Here is a 16,933-nt window from a genome sequence, read left to right on the forward strand (position 1 = left end):
CTCGATTGACTGCTCTTGTAGCCAATCAGGACAGGCTAATATGAAACCATGCCTCCACTCATCTGTTTTGAAAGTGAATGTACAGAATCGTCCACTGTCTGAGGAGTTTTTTGGCATTTGAACAACCTAATTTATGACGACGAATGTATAGTTACATTAAAGCATTACAAAATAAGATCAAAAGGTAAACACCATTCAGATGGCATTTATTGAAACCATGACAACAAGTGTAATATTTTGTATTATCTGTAGGTTATTACCTTTACTTAATATACATATTTTTCTAGTTATTTATACCTTTCTAAATAAATTAATCTAAATGTGGGCTATATATTATGAGCAGGGCTTATTTCCAAGATGAGTGAATGAATGACATTGGGTACTTTACCTTGGTCTGTAGTCATCTACAAATCAAAAGAAAGTGGGATCTGAAGTAGGAAGGTTATCTGATGTCCCTCTACTCTTTCTCTGCATAGAAACAAAGTAGTTATGCAAGTCATGTTTAGGTCTAGGTGTTAAACAGGTGTGTCCCATGGCAACCACTTTCTGGCTTTTGTCTTGACTCAAACACACAGGTATACACACAGTCTGTGTGACTCCAGATGCCAAGATTTCAGGTAAATAAGATATTAAAAGCATAAGTTTGCTTGTCTGTTTGTATGTTTGTGTCTAGTATTTCATCCAATTATGTGTATTAAGGCCCTTAGAAAATGTTAGAGTAACTCTCCTTTGTGTGATCTCTTAGCATGGCATTTCTGCAGTTGATTAGATGACAAGACTCAAACTCAAACTACTGGAGAAGGTAGGTGAGAGGCTAGTTTAAAATGTGTTCAGCTGGAAAAATACTGCTCAAGCTACAGTTTGTTTGGTTGTTTAGTATTCTCAAGTAAAATAGTTCAGCGTGCCTTTTATGCTTTTCTTGAAAATTTTACATCAAAATCTTTCAGAAATATTCTTTACTTACATTTCTAGAGACTGGAAAACGAAAAGCACAATATGGACACAAGAGCAGATTCTGCCCAGTCTGCAAGTAAGTTAAAGACTTCTTTCTATCCCAATTATAGATTATACTGACAATGACTTCCCAAGATGACAAATGAAGAATATACTAAAATAATATACTTTGAATACACTTAGTAGTAAAATTAACCTGGTAGTAAATGGATATGAAGCTGAGCACTAAGGAGAAGTCTTGGGAGCTGATGAAAAAGGTAGAAAGATTTTTATTTGCTTTTTACTTTAGGGTGGACAGAATAAGTAGAAGAGGCAGACACAGGGAAAGATAAAAAAATTATGGGAGTAGCTATTGAGAACATGATTTTGTCTGTTCAGGGAGTTATGATGGACAGCTGGATCAACTTCACCTTGCACTGAGGCGCAAGCGGGCCCTCCAGCAAATACTCCGGGTTTGTAGAGAATCTTTATCTTTGTATTCCAAGAATACACATTTTTATTTGTTAACCTATTAATATAGTTTCTTACATAACTAAATTCAGACAGTAAGATACAAAACTAGAGCAAGAGAAAGACAGAAGACATTCCTAGTACCTTTGAGCAGTTAACCAGTGTCTCAAGCATTTAGTCTTTCGCCTGTCATTGTGAGAAGTATATAATTGTTTGTGTTTTGTTTGCATTTATCTTCTGTGAAGGAGCAGCACATGTTAGAATACCTCAACAGACCCCACACCTGGGGAGGGTCACAAAGACAGTACAAGTCACATTTCTTCACTGCCCCTCAGCCGCCTCCACCACTCCCACTTCACCAGGCGGCCCCTGTTCTGCACTTCCTGACCCCTCCACCGCCTGCCCGACCCCAGCCTCCTCGCATCATCCAGCAGACTGTGAGACACTCAGCATTACTCTAAAAAACACCACCAATCCCCCTATATTCAATCTTCTTTTTCTGAGCCCCTTCTTCTCTTCTATTTTTGCCCTTCTATTTCCTTTCACATTAGGTATTATACTGACGCTGCTATTCAATCTGACTTGCAATGAGTTCAAGTATAGTGCAAATAAATTATGCAAAAGAAGCAGTCATTCCCCCATCTTTCTTTCTCTCTGCAGCTACCCGAGCAGCCTGCCACCATCATACAACAGCAGCCTCTGTTTACTCAAATCCCTCAGCCCTACCCTGCACCACGCTCAGGCAGCATCAAAGAGGGTATGCAACAGCAAATACAGATCTGTCTTATTTGAGTCTTCCTGTATTCATATGTTTGTGTGTGTATGTGTATTTTGCATGTTAGACATGGTGGAATTGATGCTGATGCAAAATGCCCAGATGCATCAGATCATAATGCACAATATGATGCTGAAAGCCATGCCTCCTATAGCCCTGTCACCACCTGGAGGTCCCAGTCACTGTGCCCCTTGTGCTAAATATCTTGGGCAGGTACACACAAACATGCACACTCTCTCGACACATAAAGACAAAGCAAAAAGTCTCAATTCTGACCCTTTGCAAAACTGTCCCAAATCTGTCGCTCCAGGACAGTTTCCAGGGAAACCCTATTTTTGTACGCCCAGATGTCAAACCAAGAGGAAGTGCTGTCCATCATCATCATCACTATGGTCCTACTTCTGTGGCACCACAGCTGCCCCCCATCAGCAACCCTACATGGCTACCAGGGGTGTCATCTGTCCCAGCAGGACAAGCAGCGAGACATCTACCATCCATACACCACGCAACAGCCCCTTTTACACTCCCACCACTCAATGGTAAGCCTCACTAACAGCACATGTACTTTATGTGCAAATATTCACACAGACAGCCTAATTGTTTTATTTTTATTTTACTAACAAATACATTTGTGTGTGTGTGTGTGTGTGTGTGTGTGTGTGTGCATGTGTGTGTGTGTCCTTACAGGACACAGATTTCACTCCGAGTCTCCCCTGTTGACTTAATATCATTGAAATTTTCCAAAATGTAGGCTATCATGTACGTTATGATTATGAATGGTAGACAAACAAAACAAACAAGGTAACCTTACCTTACACTAAATTATTGTATGCTTATAGTAGTCGTCAACTCTGACCACTTGGGTCAACTTCAACGGCGCTGAATGGGATGAATGATAAAAAGAATCGACACCCTTACAGGAACTTGATCCACAGACCCTCAGATGAAATATTACAGTTCCTTCATAAGAGCAGTTGGCGATTTACACAATCTATTGATGGGCCATAGGGGGAGAAAGAAAATTAACGCCCGAACAGGGACTTGAACCCTGGACCCTCAGATTAAAAGTCTGATGCTCTACCGACTGAGCTATCCGGGCCCTGTGAAAAGGAAGTATTTGGACTCATTAAAAACATGATACAGCACAAAACATTTTCTCCTGACTACTGTAACTGCTTTGCCATCAGTCTCCACAACGATAGCTCTGTACGCAGCTAATGCAGGCTAACTATCCGAAGTAGTAAGCTAGCCGTATGCTAATTTACGGCTAGTAGCTGTTAAGCTAACTAAATCGCTATGATGACTGAACGCACATGTATAATCTGACGGCACTTTAAAATAGGGGTATGTTCAGTATTCGGCCTGTTCAGTCAAGTCACTAACGTTGCCCGTGTCATTTTGTCGTGTAAGTCGCTTTTTCACGCTACACACAAAATCATTGCCTCGTCTTTATTGGATGAATTTACAGCTGTACAAAATGGTATTTTACAGGATCTATTAAACAAACAACAGAACTTCCTCAAACAGTCGCTTTTACCGCAGTGAATCACTGTGAGCATCCTGGACCACATTATTAGTCTGTTACAAGTGTCAGTGCTTCTTTATCCCGATCCCAAATGCACAACAGAAAACACAACCTGGATTCACAACCGTCAATCATCATGGCACACCCCTTTGATAAATAAAATATACACATATAAACAACTGACACCCTCTGCATTAACAAACTATTAAAGTGCATACTTCTTTTAAAGAATTGCATGGCCTAATGACAGGGGAACAAGGTACAGTCATGCTGTATTAAGCAGGATGTGGAGGATGGCCATTGAACAATATTCTTACTGTGAAGATGAGTTACAACTCTTCAGGAGAATGTGTGGATGATAGTCATGCACTTGTGCTTAAGGGCTTTTTGTATGGCACAAAAGTCAATATTACATGCTTAAAAAAGCCTTGTTTGTTTGCTGTGCCAAGTCTGTTAAAAAAAAAAAAAAAGAATGGTTAATAAAAACATGGGTTAAATCAGATTAAAATGTGCTTGCATACAGCATCTCGCGTTACACATTACAAAATGTTGGCCTTATAATTGTGTAAATTTGATTAATTTAATATTCTGAATGACTGCTTGAAACAACTTGATAACATTTATTTACACAGTGCATGTGTACGTGCACAATACCAGGCTAGGCTGTACAATTAATTTTTATACAAACGTTTTTCTGTGCAACGGAGGCAGACTCTGTGAAAAGTTTCAGAACATATTAGAAACTTCAAATGAACATTATAATGCAATAAGAAAAAAATCTATAAGGAGGGAAATATGTTATTAAAAATCTGAAAAAGTGAATTTGAATTTTTGAGGCCTTCAATGTTTTGCAAGGAGGCAGAATGCAAGCTGAAATACAGAGCACAGGGTAGGATACATACCCTCCTGCTATTGGTACAAGAATAGATACACAATGAAAGTCAGTGTGTTAACAGAATCTTTCTGAACACATTTCGTTGAATGCTGTTATTGTTGGAGAGACACCACACATTCTTCAAATTTCACTTCTGTTGCCATCGGATTTGTAAAAGAGGGAAACAATACAGATAGCAAAAATTGGATTATTGTGATCACATTTTGGGCAAATTGCTACAGCAGGCAAAGCGCCAAGGATAATGTGTTCCCAAGTTTTGTTAACATCGCAGCAAGGCATGCACCTTCATCATGTAATCTTTTGACACTATAAAAGAGCGTAGTATAATCTGATGGTATTAATGGCTAGTAGAAATAACTTGATCCTGTAGGTCCTCTTCTGATTCACAAATTCAGATGTATACCCTGACTGGTGTGTAGTAAGTAATATAAACTCAGCAAAAAAAGAAACGTCCCTTTTTCAGGACTGTGTATTTCAACAATAATGTTATAAAAATCCAAACAACTTTACAGATCTTCATTGTAAAGGGTTTAAACAATGTTTTCCATGCATGTTCAATTTACCATAATCAATTAATTAACATGCACCTGTGGAATGGTCATTAAGACCTTAACAGCTTACAGAGAGTAGGCACTTAAGGTCACAGTTCTAAAAACGCAGGACACTAAAGAGACTTGTCTACCGACTGTGAAAAACACCCAAAGAAAGATGCCCAGGGTCCCTGCTCATCTGCGTGAACGTGCATTAGGCATGCTGCAGGGAAGCATGAGGACTGCTGATGTGGCCAGGGCAATAAATTGCCATGTCCGCACTGTGAGACGCCTACGACAGCGCTACAGGGAGACAGGAAGGACAGCTGATCATCCTCGCAGTGGAAGACCACGTGTAACAACACCTGCACAGGATCGGTATATCCGAATATCACACCTGCGTGACAGGTACAGGATGGCCACAACAACTGCCCGAGTCACACCCGGAACACACAATCCCTCCATCAGTGCTCAGACTGTCCGCAATAGGCTGAGAGAGGCTGGACTGAGGGCTTGTAGGCCTGTTGTAAGGCAGGTCCTTACCAGACATCACCAGCACCAACGCCGCCTATGGGCACAAACCCACCTTCGCTGGACCAGACAGGAATGGCAAAAAGTGCTCTTCACTGATGAGTCACGGTTTTGTCTCACCAGGGGTGATGGACGGATTCGTGTTTATCGTTGAAGGAATGAGCGTTACACCGAGGCCTGTACTCTGGAGCGGGATCGATTTGGAGGTGGGGGGTCCGTCATGGTCTGGGGCGGTATATCACATCACCATCGGACTGAGCTTGTTGTCATTGCAGGCAATCTCAATGCCTTGCGGTACAGGGAAGACATCCTCCTCCCTCATGTGGTACCCTTTATGCATGCTCATCCGGAGATGATCCTCCAGCAGGACAATGCCACCAGCCATACTGCTCGTTCTGTGCGTGAGTTTCTGCATGACAGCAATGTCAGTGTTCTGCCATGGCCAGCGAAGAGCCCGGATCTCAATCCCATTGAGCACGTCTGGGACCTGTTGGATCGCAGGGTGAGGGCTAGGGCCATTCCCCCCAGAAATGTCCAGGAACTTGCAAGTGCCTTGGTGGAAGAGTGGGGTAACATCTCACAGCAAGAACTGACAAATCTGGTCCAGTCCATGAGGAGGAGATGCACTGCAGTACTTCAAGCAGCTGGTGGCCACACCAGATACTGACTGGCACTTTTGATTTTGAGCCTCCCTTCATTCAGGGACAGATTATTCTCTTTCTGTTAGTCACATGTCTGTGAAACATTTTTCGTTTATGTCTTATGGTGTTGACTCTTTTAGTGTTTATACAAATATTTACACACATTAAGTTTACTGAAAGAAAAAACAGTTGAAAGTCAGAGGACGTTTCTTTTTTTGCTGAGTTTACTATCTTTGAAAGGTTGGTGGTGGCATCAATGTTAACTTGTCCAGATGATTTTACAAGTAAAGTGTTCATGGGACACCACTCCTGTCCATTTTCACCCGTGTCAGGTCAGATGGTCAATCCTGGACAAAAGTTTGGTCAAGGAAAAGGGTGTGGGTTTTTTTATATATGGAGAGTGGGACGCTGATGCTTCTTCACATGGCATGGTTATGTAACCTAAAGTGTGAGAAAGAGAACAAAAATGTCTGTTTACTTGCACCACACACAGGCAATTTGCCATTGCCATTGCAATCATTCACAAACAACATTCACCCTGTGTATGTGAGGAGGCATTTCATCTTCTGAACTCTCCTCTGGTAGTGGTTCATGGTGTCGTGGTGCTGCCTGACCCTCCTCTGCCCACCCTCCCATGGGCAGACGGGCTGACCTCACTACTTTCCCACCTGCACCAAAAGAGTCTGGAAAACAGAAAGACATAGACAGTGTTGTTTAAAAGTGTCAGCAATTAACACTGATCTGTATAGCATGTACAGCTACTGTACTGTAAACTGTCCTCAGTTGAGTTAAACAAATAATGAAATACTCTGAAAGCCATATAGTTCTTATACTAAGCCAGTGTGACATAAACTAAGGGAGACTTGTGTAATTACTCAGTGAGAAACTTAACTACTCATTGTTACACAAGGGCTGAGAACATTTTACTGTTTTGTACATATTGCAACATGGCAAGAGAATATTTCCTGTCTTACACTGATATCATATCTTTCTAAAACTAATTGACTAACAAATCCAAATTTTTTGTTATAAAAATAATGGTGCAGCAAGGAGAGCAAGGACATTTACAGTTTTAATTATCTTAAAAAGAGTAAGACTATGAAAAAGAATAGCAGGTGAAAATCAATTTCATACTGTTCCAAAGTCCGACTGATCATTTAATAAGACTCCATTCAAATGCATGTAGTGTGAAACATGGGGAGATTATCAAAACATAGTACCTGTGGTAGGTCCACTATAGCGGTGCTGGGTGCTGCTCTGCGAGGGAGCCCCCTGTTGGCCCAGGGTGGTACTACAGGTGGCTGAAGCTGAAGTGGGAATAGCACTGGGACTGGGGACTGTTGTGGGGAAAGTGTGTGAGCGTGGGAAATGTCTGGAGTGAGGGTTGGGTTCACTTCTCACTTCATCAGGGACGCTGTCACTGCTTTCGTCACTCTCCTGCCTGTGCCATGTGTGACGGGATAGCTCGCCGCGGGACTGTTGCTTGTGTAGCTACAAGGACAAAAATAAGATGGAAAAAATGGATGGCACCCGCGATGAAGAAAATCTGGGGGATATTCACATAGACTGTACATAAGAAATTGACGTAGTCATCGTGACGTTACCCGTTGGTTTGTGGACTGCCGTTTTGAAGCCTCGAGTTTGGCAGATATGCGCCGCCATGTCGAGTTTTTGCAACCAGGAAGTGCCCGGAAGTGACTATACAGCGGAGCTAACGGCCGTGTGCGGCGCTAGCTAGCTTGCTTAGATAGGTGCAACTGTAACTCATGTTAACTGTCATTTTAACTGGGCTGATAACTTTGTCTAGCGGACAACAGTCTTAAAACTAAATGTACTCACCAGAAAAAGTGAACAGCCAACTCCTAATAAGCTTTCTCAATGGCGCTGGTTAAATTTACAGTGCCGTGGGTACGAGTCTGCTCTAGCCTGATTGACAGGTCGTTATGGTAACGACTAGTCAATCATAGATAATCCCGCCCTGAAAAATACTCTGCTTTTTGGTCTATTGTAAAATAAATGGGACCATAATTTACTAAATGAACATCATTTTGTATTGAAGAAGACTTGAAACTAGCGACTGAGACCATAAACTCATCAGGAAAGTGTTTACTGGGGTAATTATTCAGCTGAGAAGTAGGGTCATTTTCTCATTATTTCTAATGGAGCCGGACTTCTTTTTGCAACCAGAAGAGTCGCCCCCTGCTGGATTTTCAATAGAATGCAGGTTTCAGGGACTTCCGCATTCGCTTCATATTGTAGCCCGGAAGCTTCCCGCTTGGATATTCAGGATGAGGAGACAAACGTGGGAACACACTGTGCTTCATTCACTTTTTAACTCCTACAGATGTCCTCTACTCTCTTCCCACACACGATCACACACAATTACCTCATGCATGTAAAGTGCATGGATGCTCATCTCAGTGGAGGCATACTCTGACAGGACCAAACTGGTCAGTTGACCCTCCCATGCACTGCTGCCTGAGCTCACAGTTCGGGCATCAGTCCTACAAAAAAAGAAAGCAAAAACATGGAGAAAATGAGGACATGAAGAGGAGGTGACACAGATAAGAAGATGAGAGGCTAGATTTTGCACATTGAACTGTGAGTTTTCAGCCAGCAGCTCAGTAAAAAGTTAGTGTTAGACAGAACTGAGTCGAGACACATTTCGGAAGAAGAATTCTCCTACCCAGACCCTGCCATTGCTTTGCTCATGGCTGAAGTGTGGCCAGCTGCTCTGTGAGCTGCACTCAAACTGCCTCTCAAGTGAAGACTGCTGCTGACTGGGGAAAGGGAGCGTAAGGCAGATGCCCCATCACTTATGCCAGCTGCTGCATGATTGGTCAAAGAGCCATCCCTGCCGAAATGAACGGAGGCCAGCGTAGAGGGACCTCCCAAGAAGTTTGCAACGAGGCTCCTTGGCTACAAGAGAGAAAGGGCAGAGAGACAAGACAGTACATTTGTTTCTACCTCTGAAGATGTAATGAAATTTGATGTATTACCACTTTGATACCTGAGCACGTATGTTAGTTCATCAGTGTACCTCAGACTCAGACAGTGAGAGGGGATGTGTATCTGAAGGAGCCCCTGCGGCCTCTCTGTGAACTCGTTCTTTCAGCTGGCTGATGAAGTGTGTGGTCTCCTGAGGCGGCTGCCACTGGGGGTTAGTGATGGCAAAGTGCATCAGAGATAACTCTGTCTTCCCATCCTCTGCCTGTTGGTAGATAGACGCCTCTGTCTTCCCCTCTGACATCCACTACAGAGGGAGGAGAGAGGTTCAGGCCACAGATATACACACAGACTCTCATTCATTCATATTTCACTTTTGAATGAATAAATCTTACGCATGTCACACAGTATATAGACAAGTGTCGTCATTTATGTATGTCTGTGTGGCTGCACTTGTGTGTGTCAGTCACTCACCGCAGGGTGTCCATGCTGCCTGATGTCCATCTGGGCAAAGGAGCAAGTGTCTCCTACACCGACCACCTCCACAGTGAAGTTCCTGAAGAAATCAATGATCTCCAGAGACTTCCTCCTCAGACAGAAGATCAGGATAATGGGAGTCACCACTGGACTTATCAACTCCTCTAGAATAAAGACCTGGAAGAAAAACATAGGGGAAAAGTTAACACTGTATACTCGTGTGGCAAGGTAGGGTTCAGCAAGCACATCAAAGGTATACTGATACTCTGATTCATAAGTTGAAATGTGTTATTTAAAATAGCACGTTCATTTTAATTGTAATCTTGAGGAACACTTTATGATTTAAGATCCAAATGCTACCAGCTGCGACAATCTGGGAGTGGAGAGCAAATCCCTTCCCTTAACAAATACCAATAAGGTGCTTCTCAGCATGGCACTGAGACCCCTACTGCTTCAGTGGATCTGCTTAGATAGCTAACAGCAGAAAACTATAGTTATAGTAGTCTGTCTGAGATATAAATACAAGTAACGGAATGAGGGTAATGCTAATTCTCTAGAAAAATAACAGTTTAATAGAAGCAGATGTTCAGAGAGGGTTTGACAAAACAACTACAGGTCTTTTACACAGTAGACATTTTGAGTAGTCACAATAGAACCAGCACAGGTGTAAGTTTTAACATAAATGCCTTTATAACTGTGCTGGAAAGCCATGTCCATGAGTCAGCTTGCACACTTGCAGGGCCCTAAAATTGGCATATATATATTGAATACAGCCATCATTAATGTTAATTAATTAAACCCATTAATTAATTAAATTCATGCTGTGCCATGTTAAAATGTCTACTATGGAAAATGCCCATATAACACTGTTTTGACAAGTCCTCAGTCTTGATATTTATCCCTGTCAGTATCCATACTCACGGCTTTGTATTGGAAGAGCTGGGAGAACTGGTCACGGGTCTCATATCTATGTGCATTACCCTGCCAGTGGTCAGGCATGTAGTGGATGTGAGCCAGGATAACCCGCAATAGCTGCTCAGGACAAAACACCATGTGCTTATCAGGTATAAATGATCTGAAAAGAGAGACAGGAAAAGAAGTTAGGCTTACAACATAAGAGGATGAAAATCAAAGGCAAAGATTTAACTACTTTGTGGAAATTTGCTTGTTAACTATATGTCTGGAGTTTACAAGACTGAAGCATTCTTATTCAGCTGTAAGGCTTTCTCAAAACAAATCACAAATTTAATGCAAAATTTACCGGTGAAATTTCTGATGGATTGTTGTGTGTCTTGGATGGTTCTACGAGATAGAAGTTCAGTTCATGGGACTGTTCCTAAATATTGAATTATTTCAATTCAGAGCTATTAACAGACTTCAAATAGTCTGAGCTACTTAAGGAAGGAAACCCTCTTAAACTCATCAGTTATACAGCAGAATAAGCTGCCGTAGAGCATTAAAGGGATTACAACTCTGGGTAGCTTTAGACAGGCAATAAAGAAATGGGTCCCCTACGTTCCACATAGTTGAAGATTTGTGTCATATATTCACATTTTATTTTTGTATCTGATGTTTGCCATTTCATATCAGTTTTATAGAGACAAAGCTATTAATTTATGGCTGATTAATAATGAGCTAGTGATTTATTTGAGCTATTTAGCTGTTAATACATTTGTGATGATTAAGTGCTGCAGGCTGTGTAAATAAAAACCATGTAAATGAGAATAGCAGAGAGATTAACTGGGTAACACTAATCCCCACCTGCAGACTGTGATACACACTCCAAGCAGAGTGATTGATGAGAGAACATGTTCCACTGCGAGAACATCCTCGTCATAGATAGTCAGGGCGATGAGCACGGCCAGGAGAGACCCGGCAAAAAACGCTACATTTTTGGCAACCACCGTCAGCAGTGGTGACAGGAAACAGTTCATATACTTGGATGCAGCCTGAATGAAAGAGGAACAGGGGTAGAGGAATGGAAAAAAGCAGGAAGCAGACTTATTATTAACTCTACAGGCTAAGCATTAAGAGCATGATGTTTATACAAAACCATGTGAATCTTAAGTGATGTTCTGCACTGCCATATACAAACAACTTCTTTCAATTCATTGAAAGAAAAATATGTCAGTGTTATGAAATTTAGCAGGGTTATAAAACTAGGGTTCAGAGGAGAAGCAACTTTATTTATATTGAGGAACATTATATCATAATAATAATTGTTATCGCTTTATCACCCAGCCCTACTTATGAGCAGTGTTGGCAGGAGATACGCTGACCTTGTAGCCTTTGCTGAGGCGTGACATGAGCTCATGATCCAACTCATTGAAGTGACGCAGGTAACATCGACCATACAGAGACCAGCATCTTGCTCCCAGAGAGCCCGGCTCTCGCTTGATCACCTGCACACACACACACACACACACACACACACACACACACCCCCCAAATGATCTATGTTTAGAGCACTAAATGAAAAAAGAAAACTGTATAAAGTTTGTATGTACATACAAACTACTTACCTCTGTGTAACTAAAGAAGGCGTAGAGAATCTGCCACACAAGAATAACTGGACACAGCAGCAAATTGGCAATCCCAATCCATAGAATACGGGATGCTAGCCTGTCTGCCAGCTCAGCCCTGTTCCCTCCTCTCTTGTATTCTGGTTTCAGGCTCCACTCATTTTCAAACAGAGACCCTACAGAGCAACCAAGACAAAACCAAGGGACATACAAAAGAAGACTCCTTTGTCATTCTAAACCTTGACAAATAGGCAAATGTATGAATGCATGCATGCATATAGTTAATTTCACCTGAATATTACACCATGGAAATGCAGACACATAGAGTACTGTACATACTGTACATGAATTACATCAAACATGAACACACCTGGTCCCCAAAAGAAGATGAGCTCAAAGTTGTATTTCAGACCCCGGGTGTAGAACACGCTTTCCCCAAGCGTAGGAAGTCGAAATCGCACAGGAAGGAGAGATTTATTCACCATGGCAACCTAGCGAGGTACAGGAAGAAAGCTCTGGTTAGAGGTCACACCGTTTCATTATGTTTGCAAATAGCTGTGTCAGACTCTTCAGCAACCAAGCTGCAAAATTTCACTGCAAATGTACACACCATGTAGTTTTTAAAGCGGAGGATGCGGTGGTAAATGTCAAGCTCGGTCAGCTCTTTTTTATGGATGCAGATCTGGTGTTCTTTCTGGATCTCCACTATCCTGGCCTGAACCTCCTGCCATGTTGCATAGGGGAGTTCGGACTGAAAAGAAAAAGCATAGTGGAAATTAGTAGGCCCTGCGACCCTGTATGCAGGATAAGCAGTTGACGATGGATGGATGGATGGATGGAAATTAGTAGGTACAATGATTGCATGTGATTATAATTTATGCGCAAGCAAAACAAATCTTCAGTAACACTCTAAAAATAATTTCCTCTATAGACATAATTTTGTGTGACTGACTCACCATGGTCATCTTGAGTGCGTTGATGTAGAAGGATCGGATCTCCCAGTAGCAGCAGACATTATAGATGAATTTTACCAGGCGATGTAGCCAAAACACCCCAGAGATGATCAGCACAAAGATCACAAACGCATTGTCTCGGATACTGTGGGAGAAAATATTTTCTTCTATAATTAAAAGTACGTTGTATGTTTTCAACGGCATTAAGGTCTTCACATATGTCCAATTGGTTTGGCAGATTAAATATTTCTGTATAAAAAAAATAAACACACCGGCGCTAACCTGGGTAAATAATTTAATTCATGCCACTTTTCAGCTTTATCAATGACAACAAGAAAGTTATTTCACTCTTTTGAGTTCTGTCATTCAAAAGGTATCACTGGCAGATTAACAGGTAAGGAATAAATAGTAAAATAACCATTCCAAGTCCCATGTGATAATGTACATATAAATGTAGAAAGTCTGCTAAAATGTTTCAAGTAACCCAAGGAAACTTTACACATTCAGATAAGAAAAATGTTATATTGAAAAAAACTAGTGAGTAACAATAATGCGCATAACAAAGTGTTTCTGTATCTCACAAACACCCTTCTATACAATAATAACATCTATCCTCAGCTACACACTTCATTAACTAAATGAACTAAATACAGTGTCACACTCACCGGGCACTGCAGACATCCACTGGGAGGAAGGCATCAGGCAAGGTGACTTTAGAGGAATCGGTGTGATTTACAAACTTGTTGGCAAACAGTATGTCATAGTCCACACAGTTAGCTAGGAACACTGTGAAGCCAACCACAAACAGCAACTGACTGCATAGAGAAAGAAAGGAGGAGGAGGCAAGAAAGGAAAAGACAGTAAGAAAACACACTTACAGGGTACATCAAGCTCCATGCCATAAAGATTTCCTTAAAAACATCAGTTCAGGTGGATGGGATACATACACTAGCTCAAAGATCTCTCCCAGAAGCATACAGGTGAATCCATTCTTCTGGTGCAGATTATAGACGTAATGGATGTTAAGGAACAGTGCAAATGTGTCTGCGTTTATCAGTCGTAATTGTGTTAAAACTTTCATGGTATCATGGTACAGAATATTTTTATAAAAATACTATGTCAAAAACCCGGTCAGCAGCATCGTGTTTCTGCTTTGCAAGACCCAATCAGAGAGCCGAGCGTGAGTGGCTACGTCATCGTTTCTAAAGTCCTTCGTTTTGGCCGGTCTTCACTAAAACGCCCTCCGGAGTTTTGAAACGCAAAATGGGGTTGGCAGCGTTTCCAAACTTCTCCGTTTTAGGTCTTTGTTTTCGCCGTTGTAGTCTGGACGGGAGGTGCAAACGTAGCAAAAGGTCTCCGTTTTAATTAAAAAACACAGTAATGTGAATGGGGCCTCAGTTGTCAGGAACAATCAGAACACAACACGTTGGGAAAACATGTCACAACCAAGTAAAAGGATATTCTCTGGAAAAACAGGTCCAGGTTCTCTATGTGGTGCCATTGTGCTGCAAAACATTTATTAAACATTAGTAATGGTGTTGTTGCATGGTGGCATCGCTATCAGAGCAAAAGACGAGGATGTGTTTCTGTGTGTGATAAGTTCTTGATTTGTGTATACATGTCGTTTACATTTGGCTCCTTCAGGCACATGCATCAGCAGGTTCTCCTCTCCAGGGGGAGAGTCACTGTAGGACGCCTCCAGGCGCTGGTACTCTGTGTCAAAGTGTGCCATAGTGACAGCAGCTTCAGTCTCACCAAGTAGCCGAGCCCACTGCTACAGACTGGAGCACCGAGAACAACAGGGAGAGATGAGGGGAAGGCAAGAGGGTTAAAGATATACAAACAAGTCATAAAAATGAGGAGGAGGAGAAGGGAAAAACAGAATGATATAAGTTTTAAGGTTTTTAAATCATATGTTGGTTAATAATCAACTCATTTTGACACTTCTACACCCTGCATTATGGAAAACACCTACAACCTTCATTGAGGTCTTACCATCAACACGAACCTTGGTTTTGGAGGGCTAAACACCAATATAAATAAAAGTGTAACTCATTACTGATATATTCATTATTCAATATTTATAACTGTAGTAAAATTCTATTTTGCCTGATCCTTCTAAAGGGGGAGGTCAGAGGTCAGGAATCTTGCTGACAAAGGGGTTCAAAACTATATTCTCTGGTTAAAGGGCAGTCTCTCTTTCAACAATGCAACCCTGGACTACTGAACTACCTACACACATTTTGAGAGAGAGTAACGTTAGACATGTGAGAATGTGCCCCAAAAGCATGGTAAATTTGAGTTTGTGACTGACTCTGTTCACAGAATGTCACACTTTCGCTTATACAACGGAAACAAGTAATTGGTGTGTAAATCAAACTTGTGGTATAGCCCCTTTATGCTGCATCTGCCCTTGTCAGTTAGACTGAAACTAACTACTTAGAAACTAAAACCAACCATATAAGTAACTGACAATAGTTTCTGTCTCAAGATCTAGTTACGACAAAAAATCTACAAGACCCTAGGTAGATAATAATAATAACAGCAGGAATAAGGTATACAAAACAATGACAATGACAAAAAACTACAATGAAAATTACTTAAGAATAGTCAAAATATTTCTCAAGAAGGCATTTTTATCTTATCTTACTCAACTGTAATAACAAATTATGTGGAGTAATGACTGTCCCTACACCTCAGTCGTTGCATCTCAAAACCAGGGACCCTCCTATGACATGTAATGTAACTTATGCTATAGGTGGAAAGAGGTACTTCAGATCCTTGAAAACTGAATTTTAAAATTAAACGAATTATCAATTGACTACGAACACGTCTTAACCACACATACTGTCTCAAAACAAACCCATCGTGTGACTTATGTCAGCTACAGAAAGTTGCTTACCTCCATTGCAGTATAGTACGTCCTATCCAGCTCTGGTGTTTGCTCAACATTCCCAGCTGAAAAAAGGAAGAGACATTTCCTTTAAAGCTGCCCTGTGCAGTCTAAACTAGGACCACAACAGACTGTCAGACAGGGCTTCCTTCTATTTTTCTATTCGGAGACCACATACAGTAACAACACAGTTCTAAATCCACAGAAAATGAGGGCTGACTGTAGCTGAGTAGCTAGCTAGCTAGTTACTTGAAACTGGTAGTTAATTAGCAGCAACACATAAACGTACGAAGCTAACACAGGAGCACCGATTCAGGTGTTGTTGTTGTCGTGGTTTGACAGCATAGGCCTGCCTCCCTCACAAAAATGTCACCTCTAAAATCCCGCCACAAGGACTCCTTACAGTTGTGTTCTTCTGCCACCTCTTCGCCAGATTAAAACAGTGAATCCACGTTTTTTTTATTTTATTTAATGACCGTCTCGTTTTCGTTTTCTTGTGGATCCATCGACGCCAGTTTCATTTTCGAAACAGCAAGCAGTGTGGCGTCTGTCACAGCTGAGTGACGGGAAGGTTATCAAATCAGGGAAAGAATTCCCTAACGGTGACAACAGCAGCCAATCAGATGCAGCCAGAGGCGGGTTCGAAGAACGCGTTGCGTGGTTAGCGACACGCCCTCATGGATGTATACGGACGTACATCAATGCACGCCCTCAGAGACGCCTCCATGATGGGCTCCTCACCATTTGCTCTGGTTTGTCTAATTAAATGGCTGTTTACTACCACCGCCTGGTCGTTTTCAGTAGCACTACAACACGGTCAGAGGTACTGTCATACTGCAAG

At 41.6% G+C, this 16,933-nt stretch overlaps 2 protein-coding genes and 1 non-coding gene across 5 annotated transcripts; 1 reads left to right on the forward strand and 2 right to left on the reverse strand.

Moving 5' to 3' along the window:
- The first annotated feature begins 769 nt into the window (after positions 1-769).
- Positions 770-6,327, forward strand: LOC119898459. The gene is made up of 9 exons (XM_038712630.1): positions 770-802; positions 973-1,030; positions 1,333-1,406; positions 1,650-1,841; positions 2,065-2,161; positions 2,247-2,365; positions 2,490-2,718; positions 5,348-5,537; positions 5,817-6,327. The coding sequence occupies exons 1-9, from the start codon at positions 770-772 to the stop codon at positions 6,325-6,327; spliced, it is 1,503 nt and encodes a 500-aa protein (XP_038568558.1).
- On the reverse strand, positions 3,206-3,278 carry trnak-uuu. The gene has a single exon. It is a non-coding gene; the product is annotated as a tRNA-Lys (tRNA).
- Positions 3,614-16,651, reverse strand: LOC119898460 (autophagy-related protein 9A-like). Of its 3 annotated transcripts, none has more exons than XM_038712631.1 (20): positions 16,466-16,651; positions 16,102-16,157; positions 14,829-14,980; positions 14,661-14,704; positions 14,147-14,211; positions 13,865-14,014; positions 13,203-13,344; positions 12,857-12,997; positions 12,617-12,737; positions 12,247-12,422; positions 12,004-12,126; positions 11,486-11,673; positions 10,646-10,799; positions 9,722-9,901; positions 9,342-9,554; positions 8,988-9,220; positions 8,688-8,805; positions 7,522-7,792; positions 6,839-6,984; positions 3,614-6,742 (listed from the first exon to the last, which is right to left on the reverse strand). In XM_038712631.1, exons 3-20 carry the CDS (start codon positions 14,929-14,931, stop codon positions 6,734-6,736), a joined length of 2,577 nt encoding a protein of 858 aa, XP_038568559.1. In that variant the 5' UTR covers positions 14,932-14,980; positions 16,102-16,157; positions 16,466-16,651; the 3' UTR covers positions 3,614-6,733. The 3 variants fall into 3 exon arrangements, with proteins under 3 accessions (XP_038568559.1, XP_038568560.1, XP_038568562.1); XM_038712632.1 differs by having other exon boundaries at positions 16,382-16,651; XM_038712634.1 differs by having other exon boundaries at positions 16,496-16,649.
- Between the last annotated feature and the right edge of the window lie 282 nt (positions 16,652-16,933).

The sequence above is a fragment of the Micropterus salmoides genome, unplaced genomic scaffold (assembly GCF_014851395.1).
Source record: "Micropterus salmoides isolate LMB-PRFRI ecotype aquatic unplaced genomic scaffold, ASM1485139v1 Ms_hic_scaffold_1146, whole genome shotgun sequence".
NCBI lineage: Eukaryota > Metazoa > Chordata > Actinopteri > Centrarchiformes > Centrarchidae > Micropterus > Micropterus salmoides.

Coding starts and splice junctions, on each gene's coding strand:
- LOC119898460 (XM_038712631.1), bottom strand. CDS start 14,931: ATGGCACACTTTGACACAGAGTACCAGCGCCTGGAGGCGTCCTACAGT. Junction 11,674..12,003: donor GCCTCAGCAAAGGCTACAAG/GTCAGCGTATCT, acceptor TCTTTCATTCAG/GCTGCATCCAAGTATATGAA. Junction 9,555..9,721: donor GGCAGCATGGACACCCTGCG/GTGAGTGACTGA, acceptor CTCCCTCTGTAG/TGGATGTCAGAGGGGAAGAC.
- LOC119898459 (XM_038712630.1), top strand. CDS start 770: ATGACAAGACTCAAACTCAAACTACTGGAGAAG. Junction 1,842..2,064: donor CTCGCATCATCCAGCAGACT/GTGAGACACTCA, acceptor TTCTCTCTGCAG/CTACCCGAGCAGCCTGCCAC. Junction 2,719..5,347: donor TACACTCCCACCACTCAATG/GTAAGCCTCACT, acceptor AACGTGCATTAG/GCATGCTGCAGGGAAGCATG.